The sequence below is a fragment of the Pseudoliparis swirei genome, chromosome 17 (genome assembly GCF_029220125.1).
Source record: "Pseudoliparis swirei isolate HS2019 ecotype Mariana Trench chromosome 17, NWPU_hadal_v1, whole genome shotgun sequence".
In the NCBI taxonomy this organism is placed as follows: Eukaryota; Metazoa; Chordata; class Actinopteri; order Perciformes; family Liparidae; genus Pseudoliparis; species Pseudoliparis swirei.
The window spans coordinates 19,190,950-19,201,698 of NC_079404.1; the positions used below are offsets into that span (position 1 = coordinate 19,190,950).

Genomic DNA, 10,749 nt, shown 5'->3' on the forward strand with positions numbered 1-10,749 from the left:
AATATTTTATTTGTATTTGTTTTATTGTCAAATTTCAACATGAGTCTGTTCCATGATTATGTTCCATGAGCCTGTTCCATGAGTCTGTTCCATGATTCTGTTCCATGAGTCTGTTCCATGAACATGTTCCATGAGTCTGTTCCATGACTCTGACCCCCCCCCCCCCCCCAAAAAAACTTTTCAGATCTGCACGATTCACGCGGACGACCTATTTTGATTTCAAAATGGAGAATTTCGCCGAAAGGTGACGAGTTTGCAGCGATGTGCTTTGTCGTTACGGGGGAGTCGCTTGAAGACCTTTTGGGATTGTGATCGATTAAAACAAAGCAGTGTCTATTTGTGACCGCTCATCAAAGGTTCATGTCTTTTGATGTGAGCGTTTTCACTAAAGAGTGTTTTAACCCTCAAAACTGCTCAGGTTGGATACTTACAAAAGACATAAAAACTCCTATCCAACGTTTCACCAGAAAAAGAAACAAGAGGAACAACTTCTATTAAATGTATCAGTTATAAAACTGAATGTGATTTATTATCAAATTGTATCTGATTCCGAGGATGTACGTACAATAAAGTGTTACTTTACAGGGTATTTTAACAAGCCATTACATTAATTTTCACTAAGAAAAGTGTCTAAATAGTCTCACTTTTTCTTACACATTACTCATATATACTGTGATTAAACATTTTCTCTTGATACAAATTAACTTGTATCAAAGATGAACCCTTATTTTATCACAGGAGTGCCATCATGTGTTGCAAACTAGAACAAAAACTAGAATCACAACCGATAGGGAAGATGGGTATATTGAAACAATTAGAGAATCTTACTGAAATTGTGCATTTGAATTTTCCAAAAGTTAATCTCTAAATTATTGATTTTTGCTTTGGCTGCATGGGAAATGTGTAGAGAACACTCTTCAGGCCCAACAGGTGTTTGCATTGCAGAGCTATGATGAAAGTAATACTCTGCATGAGTGCGATTGTCAATAGAGAAAACACTGTAGACTGTTTGTTATTTACAAACATGTCATTGTTATGATGCAAACCTTTGATGCGCTTGATATAGTCCAGACATAAAATATGATTCATTACAGTTCATCAGAAAGTTGTCCATGCAACAACTCCCTCATCACACCCATACACCGTTATACCACTCTAAAAAAAAATACACACACACACACACGACTGACTCATCTGAGTGGTCATATTTTATCAATATTTTTATGCACAAAATATAAAACTAGCATCTGTGACATCAATACATAGTGGCTGCAATGTTACTTCTCTTGCACGTTTATATACACAAAGTGGTGTCTATGCAGTGCATAGTCTCCAGACAGTGTCTTTGTCATGATATTGCATATTAAATATCATCCGCTATGATTCAGTCGTGCGTTGGCAGAGAGAGACTCGAACTCGGTGAAGACGGAATAAATAAAACCTCGAGGAGTTGAAACGACGACGGTCGGGGGGGCTGTGAAACGTGACCTCCTCCTCGAAGGGCGGCTGTGAGCATGTGTGTCGGCGCCCGCGTCCGTAAATGTGATTATGTCATTTACAGAAGTCGCCTCGTCGATGCTGGTCACACGGAAGCAGAGCGCCAGGACGCAACAGTGGTTATGGAGCGCTGCTACTGGAAGTCTGTGTGGAGAGGGTGGGATGGACGGCAGCTGATTTGTGGGCTTCAGCATCACTTGTTTGAAAGAACTAACCAACTTGAAAGTTGGTTATTCTCTCCCCCCCCCCCCCCCCCGATGACGCACATGTCCTCCACTTTGTGCTTCACGCCTCCTCAATAATCAGCTGCTGCCGAGCTCGGTTCAGGTCGAGTCGGCCTGACGACGGCCTCAGCGAGCGGGGACGCAGGCTTCAGATCATCTGCGCAAAAAAATGGTCCATCGTTCACAGCCGCTCATTCTCGTCGTTTTGTTTTCGCTCCTCTGCCTCGGTTGCTTCTCTTGCCGTTTTCTCTCTCGGTCCACATTCAGTTCGGTTTTTCTGAGCTCTCTCTCTCTCTCTCTCTCTCCCTCTCTCCAAATCAGTGTTGCAAGAGGAAGTTAGTTGCCATGTTGATGTCGTTGTTTGAAACTCTGAGGGCTTCAAGGGCGTCGGTCCTGGAAAAGCCCATCTCCACTAACAGAGCAACCTGAGAGGGGGGGGGGGGGTAAAAAGCATCAGTAAAAAATATTACAACGGATAAATAATAATAAAATATATGTAGACAGAAACACAGAGGCAGGGTTCTTGCACATTTTGACCAATGGATTTCCATGACTTTTAACCAAATGTCCATGACCAAACCGAAATCCCGGTATAAACATGAAAAATGTAGAAAACGTTGCGTATTGAGAGCGTACGCCGGCTTATATTTTGAGCGTCTTTCTTATTATTTCAAACTCGGCGTAAATGAACATGTGATGATAAGAAATTTCCATGACTTTTCCAAAAACTTTTATGATTTAAGTTTTTTCCATGACTTTTCCAGGCCTGGAAATGACCATTTTAAAATTCCAGGACTTTTCCAGGTTTTCCACGACCGTACGAACCCTGCAGAGGTGAACACTCACTTGCTCCTCTCCGACAGGAGAGTTGTCCAATCGAGGGGACTCTGTGGATGGCTGCGCCTCAGCCTGGGGGCGGGGTTCCACTGGGGGGCGGTTCTGTCCTCTTTGTCTCAGCGAGGGGAAAAACCTGGTCCACTGTAACAACCCAGACTACACACACACACACACACACACAGAGGAAGGCAGACATAAATACTTCGTATACAACACAGAAATAAGTGCAACATGTATCCAGCTACCTGTGGCTGTGGTCTGTTGATCCTCGTGGACTCGTTGTATTGGGCCAGCAGCAGCTGCTGGTCCAGTATGTCCATCCTTTGTTGCCTCTGGATGTCCAGAGTGGCACCCATACCCAGGGGCGTCTCACTGCTCGGTCGGGAGCCTGGATGACCACAGATGTTACCGACATGATAATCGGCATCGGGCAGACACAATAAACATGCAACACTCCGTTCAAGATGTGTACATAATAATAAATCATCAAAGACTAACATTGGGTTTCTAAAAACAATTCCTCCACAGCTGCTGACATATTTCAAGATAAGCATGAATGAATTGCATCAATTAAAATTAATTTAGCATGTATTGTCTTTTGTGTTTTGCATTAAAGCACTGTTGTAATCCTCGATGAGACAAAGATGGACAACAACTCCATGTCAGGCCCTGCAACGCAGGTCACGGTGCAAAGGCTTTGCTCAGGATTTGCATACAATTACTAAGAGTTGGACTCACTTGAGAAGATTGGCTCCAGAACATACCGGCCAATAAAAGACACCCAGGAAGGTACAAAGAGGAGCTTCTGTAACCAGAGGACATTGGAGTGGTACAGTGCACCCGAGATCTGAAAGACACAAAATATGTATTTTAGTTCTCAAGTCACTCACCAAACCTGTATTCAGAAATATTAACCCTCCTATTACTTTTCGGGTCAATTTGACCCCATTAAAAGTTTAACGTCTCTATAAAAATGATTGACATCATTTAATTTGCTTCATATTTCATGACTTTTCCTAATTTATTGGGGACAACTGTGAAAACATAAAATTCACATGATGAAGCATCGGTGTTTTTTTCGGGGTCAATTTGACCCCAGGCTGTTTTTCACTGTGTAAAACACATAAGAAATATCAACTTTTTTATTTATTTAAAAGCCTATTTAGGTAGTCAACAAACAAACATAAAGTACCTGACACTTAAACTTGGGAAACAATATTAATTCTAATAATTTTCTGGAGGTTTTAATTACTGGGGACAAATTGGCCCCAAGGCCTCAATGTTAGTAAATTTGAAGGTAACAGGAGGGTTAAATGAATGATATTACTTCATGTAAAGATACTTTATAACCGAGAGAAAATTAACACCAAACTCTGCATCTTTGCAGCACCTTGCAGCCCCTTTGAGCTCGTTGTTTTGATTATCTGGCCCACACGTGTGCCGAGTCCGACTTCAACACACAACCCATGTACCTACTGGGTATTAATCACATATTCCAGCTTCCTAAATACTCTAAATAACAAGAAGAATTTGCTTACTCACCAGTCCACTGAGTGCAAGGAGCCACATGAAGGGACTGGAAGTCAACAGCTGCACCACAGAAGAAGAGAGGAAGACAGAGAGAATCCAGATCAGACTAGTTTGAAAGTGAGTGAAAGAGAAAGCAAAATAGATAAGCATTCCCACACGAGTAGAACGTGGGCTTACCTGCAGGCCTACGATGTAGACCAGAGACTTGTTGGTGATGTGGATTTGGCCCAGGACCTGGGTAACTGGCACCTTGGGGATCAACCCGTAGAAAGGCACAAACAGAGAGAAGACTGGAGCGAGCCTGTGAGAGAAGAAAGATAAAGTCAAGAGGAAGGGGATGACAGGAAAAGAAACATGTTTTCAGGCAATCTGGGAAAGACAATGTCATCCTTTTGGAATTGTTTAGATTACAATGTTGTGTTTGTTTGTCAAGCCATTTGTTTGTCCTTGTTTTTGTAGAGTTGGGGTGTATGCTGCTCTCACAGTCCACCACAATACAAACACTGAAATATTATGCAGGCAGGGGATTATGAAATTTAAAAAATGGATAATGCCCAAGGCGTACCTTGATATATATGGAGGTGAAACATGTTCTACCAAAGTGGCTTATGGGTTAAACATCATAAACCAAATGCCAGGCTATTCATATTGAAATTGGAGGATCTTTAGCCTCCATGAAAGTGATGAAAAAAGCTGATCTCTTTTCATAAATGCAGCACGTGAATTACTGAAATCTAGCAGGAACTGCGGCTTCTGAAGCGACCGAGCTACTCACAGTCCAGCAGGCAGCTCCTCCACCTCATAGTCAAACAGAAACTGGAACGCCTGGGCCAGCAGGAAGTCCATCAGTGCGGAGAGACACCAAGTGCCCAACAAGAAGGACTAGAATAAAGATGAGCACCACATATTGGGATTAGAACAGCACATAACAAAAACTAAATGACTGTCAAATGAGAACTACTTTGTGCCAGATGAGAATATGAAGTTGCTAACCAGAAAAAGCTCATATTGATTCTGATTGATGATGATGATGCGTATAATACTGTTATGAAAGATCTTACAGTTTAATTGTGTTTATTTAAGTAACTGGAGTGTTAAATGGAACCAATCAGATTAAACTCATCAATTTTATATTTTGTATGAATATAGTTAAACTAAACTCATCAGCAAGTTTATTACATTTGTGTATATATATATATAATAAGAATATAGTATAATAATATATATATATATATATATAGTATAATAATATATATAATAATTATATATATAATATATAAATATATAAGAATATAGTTAAACTAAAAACATCAGCAAGTTTATTACATTGGTTTCGATATATACGTATTCATCCATCCATCAATGGTTTTTTTTGGTACTTACGGCAAACTTCCTGGTGCCAAACCTCCGTTCAAAGATCCGGAAGTTGTAAATGAGCAGGCTGCTACAGAAAGCGTCCTTCACGTCCAGATAGACCAGCCTGCCACACAACAAACTCCACACCTACAGCACGAGGTAGAGCAAAGTTACACACACACGCATACACATTATGATTTGGTGTAACGATGCCTTTTCCAAATAACACAGCGAATCAATCTCACAATATCGGAACCACCGGGAAACCAATTTATTTGTAATTATGTTAAAACAGTTTAACCGTTTAACTTTTTCCAGAGTATTCAACTGCATCTCATCATGTGAACAAAAAGTCTAACTTCAATCATGTGAGGAAGGGTGGCTGTATCTGGGGTGAGATTGCAATCCCCGTTTCCGATGCATTTTGGCAGCAGATGGAAAATGAGCTTATTCCATCTCCAGCCATGCACTCTCTCCTGGTCAATGACTTTTAACCCCTTCCTCCCCGATGCCGTTAACAGTTAGTGAGGCAATCACAAACAGCTGGTGTTGTCAGCTTCCTTGTGTTGCTTCAGTCTCATGTCTAGGGTGCTTGCAGTCTCACTGATGGAGTTCACACAACAGTAACAACAACAACAACAACAATATATTTTCTATTTATATGTTCTAAAATATAAGCTATTACATTCTTATTTTATTTTTTTATGGGTTGCTTTAACTATGTTTTAATCGGTTTTATTTGTTTTCACTATATGTGTGGCACTGAGATTCTTTGAAGGAAGAGTGCGATAAAAATGAAATGCATTATTACCTTCGCATTGAAAAGGTGTTTTGATCGCCGTGTATTTATTTATTTATTTGTATGCGTGTTATTCGCAGAACTCAAAAAGTATTGAACCGAATCGCATGAAATTTGGTGGGATGATTGGTTATTATCCAGGGACCATTTGATTAGATTTTGGGATCAATCGGATCAAAGGTCAAGGTCATGGAAAGGTCAAAATCTTTGTTTTACCATAGCACGATACATTTTTGTCCAATTGGCATGCAACTAATGCCAACATGTTCATAATTCAATGCCCAATCTTGTGATATGCGAAGGTATGCACTCTACCGAGTGCCCATTCTAGTTATTATTATTAAAATAACTGCTGGGTCTGCACCGAAGTGAGTCCTGGCTGGTTATATGCTCTTCTCTCAATACAAATTTGGTCTAAAATAAGAGTAATGTGGACACACTGGGTGTTGGTCTTCAGTCCCTCAGCACTGTGTCTCACTCACTAACAGACAGACAGACAGGTACTGGAGACACATACCTGGTGCTGCTGTGCGACAGCCTGCAGGTTGTACACAAACAGCTCGTGGTACTGTGGCAGCAGGGTGAGCATCACTGTCAGCCCACTGAGAACCAGCAGGAGGCCTTTGGACAGGGGAGCCTTGTCTGTGCGCACACACACACACACACACACACACACACACACACACACACACACACACACACACACACACACACACACACACACACACACACACACACACACACACACACACACACACACATTTACACTGCGACCTTCTTCAGAGAGCATCTTTGCATGTTTTACGGTTTATTACGCAAACATGTTGATGGAAGAGAGAGAAGTAGCTAGCTAATGTGTATACGGGGGCAGTCAGTGAGAAGTTAATATGAATTTAGCCATTCAGAAGGTGCCCTTTTTCCACAAATGTCGATTATTTAAGAAGATGACACCTTAACTCAACCAACCAGCTGACGTGAAATGAAAGAAGAAGAAACAATGAGCACGTTAATAGACGTTACCTACACGCAGCTGGAGGTTTAGCCGATAGATACTGCCTCGGTTAATGAATGACAGCGCAAAGCTGACGTCGGTCGGCTAGCTAACGATCGCTGTGTAACCATTGCTGCTGGTCCTGGGATACTTACACAGGCCCCGAGACCCGGTGGTGGTGAACATGGTGTCCAGGTGAGTGAACGGAGTCCAGACGGAGACCGTTTTTAATCCCAAGGCAAGTAAAAACTAACACTATAACACCGAAATAAAGTTGAAGAAAGGATCCATGCTGTAACTAAGGTGAAAGAGACAGGGGGATCTGCTACAGAAGCTCGGGAAGCCCAAAAAGAGTCACTTCGCATTTCGCTGATATTTGACTAAAACTGTCCCGTAGAGGGCGCTGTTGCTCCGTGTTGAAGATGAGACGAGGCTCTAGATACATATTACTGATAATAGCCTTATTCTAATCTAAACAACACAGAGGAAATAACCGATAATTATGAATAATTTATTTGGATAATCAATTGCTGATGGAATGTAACTAAATTATACAACTATGTCCATTTAATTGTTCTAATTAATTGTTATAAAGTATAAAATGATAGGAAATTAAATTAACTTGGCCTTCAGTAATAAATTGCTAATGCGTACTAGATATGAAAGTATAAATTATACTACTAATAATCCTAATACTACTACTACGACTACTACTACTACTAATAATAATAATAATAAGAATAATAATAATGTGTTAAGCAAAGTAGCATAAAAAACAACTACAAATTAATAAAAAACTTAATTCACAGTAAAATAATAAAACACAACAGATTCTCTATCTCTGCCATTCTTGGGGCTGCAGTTCATGTACTTGCAATATTCTTAATTTGTTTTTATTGTATCCATATGGTTGTATGCACTCATTGTAAGTCACTTTAGATAAATGTCATCTAAATGAATGTACTTCTTCTCCTACTACTACTGCTTATGCTACTACTACTACTACTACTACTATGATGTCAGTACTAATGATAACTATATTTTCAAAGCAAAGCAGAGAACAAAACAAGCAAGCAGATTCAATTATTTGAAGCAAACTAAATGTAAACTGTCTCTTTTTAATGACAGATCACGGCCCCAGTGCATCCAGAGGACTGAGAGCAGGGCTATCTCCATCTGTAGACGTTGTGACCACTAAGAGGTCCTTACCCAGGTTGAGAACAATGAGATCTGACAACTGCAGCACCCTGTGTCTTGCTCACAGGCATTTCAGCAGGGATGCTGTAGCCAGATGATCCTTCTGTGAAGGGCAGTCACCTTACCCACAATGCCATTCTGCTGTTATCTGATGCATCTCAGATAGGGTATTCCCAAGCCCCAAAGCACTGGTCTCATAATGTTTGTCACCAATGACCATTTGCTCAGTGTGTAATATGTGTTTATGGGTTGGATATGCAGAGAAGCAGCAGACAGGGAGTGTTTCATGTCTTGAAGCCATGTGGTCAGCTTTCTGACAGAGAGGTAACTGTGTTAATTATCCTCGGGGCCTTGAGCAGGATGTGGCTGCACCAAGTCTGTATTATTAATGGATTTTTCTTATGCTCCTCTTGGCCTTATGCACAGTGCCATATCTCGTCGAGGTCCAGACTTCCTTTGACTGCTTGGTCTTACACGACAGCCTGCCAGTTTTTCTTCACATCAAACCGTGTGTATACCTTGATGGTGAGCTGTGATTGCTCCTGAGCCAATTGATTGGATGCTTATGTTACATCCAAGTGCATTTGAAAAGATATGGGGAACAGCTGTCTAATAGTGTTGCCTTTCCCCATCATCCACAGATGCAGTGTGCATGTTAGCTCCCATTGGTTAGTTCCCACCCATTAGGTCTATTTGGCTGCTTGTGGTCAGATGTGACTGCGAAGCAGAGCTCAGGAACAGCTTGCTAATTGTGTTTCAGTCCTTCTCCGTCACTGATGTAGGAGCGAGGTCTAAAAAGGTTGCTTTGCCCCTGTTCTCAATCAAAGATAATCAGATTAAACAGCGCAGAGATGTGCGAATGTGTGTCTGTGTGTGCGCGTGTGTGCTTACCAATAAAGAGAGTCCAGATTTGGAGACAGCCTTGACTCCTGCTGTTTGCTTTGTTCATTAAGAGGAGATGAGCAGATGGTTTGCTGGTCTGTTGTGCAGTACACACATGCAAGAACACACAGGCAGAGGCACGCGCACGCACAAATACACATACACACGTGTATGCTTGGCCCTGTCACCTTAGCTTTATCCTCCATTTATCTTTTCCATTACACGTCTCACGGCAGGACAATGCTACTCGCTGAATTGTGAGGGATGTGTGTGTGGATGTGTGTGTGTGTGTGTGAGAGATACAAGGGAGAGAGAATGAGTTGAGCCGTGCTGAATTAAGTCACAAACCTTTTTAGTGAAGACAGCCTGTGAGGTGGTCATCTGAAATGCTGATGACTCATTCATACATTCATTTATGTGAATCATTGCTATTCACTTGTCAGGCACTCTGTATTCAGGAGGAATTGCCTGTAACTGAGGTATTGTTTCAGTCCTGGATCCACAGCTTATCTGTCCGTGCCCAGGAAACGGCACGCTGCACACTTACACAAGGTTGCATGAGCAAAATCGGGTCTACTTCAAGGATTTTTTTGACACAACAAATGGCTTCAGAACAAAGTGAAATATTACTTTCGTAAGCTCGAGAAAATCCTGAGTGTGTACTGTGTGTGTGTGTGAAGAGGAATTTGCTCGAAATATTTTTAAAACAATCAATGTTCAACAGCATTTGTGATCCCTGACCCTTTACATAATTTATCACATCTTCATTCATCCGCCGTCTGCATCAGTGGGGGAACACTTGGGGTAGTTTTGCATGTTTCCAGCCACACACTCTTTGCTTTGAAATATCTCTAATATGGATGCATTAATACATTAGTGTAGTATATATATATAATATACACATAGTTGAGCTACAATTGATATATGTTGCCAGACATTTTCAGGGCTGCAATCCAAAATAACGAAAATATTATTCATTAGTTTAATTGGATATCGCGAAATCTACTGCAATGCTAATATTTCGCCTGCAAAGATGATAAAATAGCCACAGTTTTTTTTTTTCCACGGCAAAAAGCATGTTCTTCTCTTTTGTCTTATCTTTCTATGATTATACTTAATAATGTATTGGCCCATGAATAGCTTTTATAAATTCCCCACTCTTCTTTATCCTGAGAAAGAAACATGATAATAAAAATAAAAAACTGAGTGCAGCCACACAGAGAGAGAGAGAGAGAGCGAGACTGCATCGTCATCATGTTTCACTAAAGGGCAGCTCGCATGCGACCCTGCTCACCACCTTCCTTTCAGTCTGTCGATATGTACGTGTATAATTTTGGAGATGGTGCAATAGTCAATGTCACACCACACTCCCTCAGATATGTACACAGATGCAAGCACATGGAACTTGTGAAACAAAGAAAGAAGCACTGACACAA

The 10,749-nt window shown here is 41.0% G+C and overlaps 1 protein-coding gene across 1 annotated transcript; it reads right to left on the reverse strand.

The window, feature by feature from the left end:
• Positions 1-1,190: 1,190 nt before the first annotated feature.
• Positions 1,191-7,589, reverse strand: ubac2 (UBA domain containing 2). Its single transcript, XM_056435378.1, has 10 exons — positions 7,390-7,589; positions 6,761-6,885; positions 5,472-5,591; positions 4,864-4,970; positions 4,266-4,389; positions 4,101-4,148; positions 3,297-3,405; positions 2,804-2,946; positions 2,568-2,714; positions 1,191-2,146 (listed from the first exon to the last, which is right to left on the reverse strand). Exons 1-10 carry the CDS (start codon positions 7,418-7,420, stop codon positions 2,039-2,041), a joined length of 1,062 nt encoding a protein of 353 aa, XP_056291353.1. The 5' UTR covers positions 7,421-7,589; the 3' UTR covers positions 1,191-2,038.
• Positions 7,590-10,749: the final 3,160 nt, after the last annotated feature.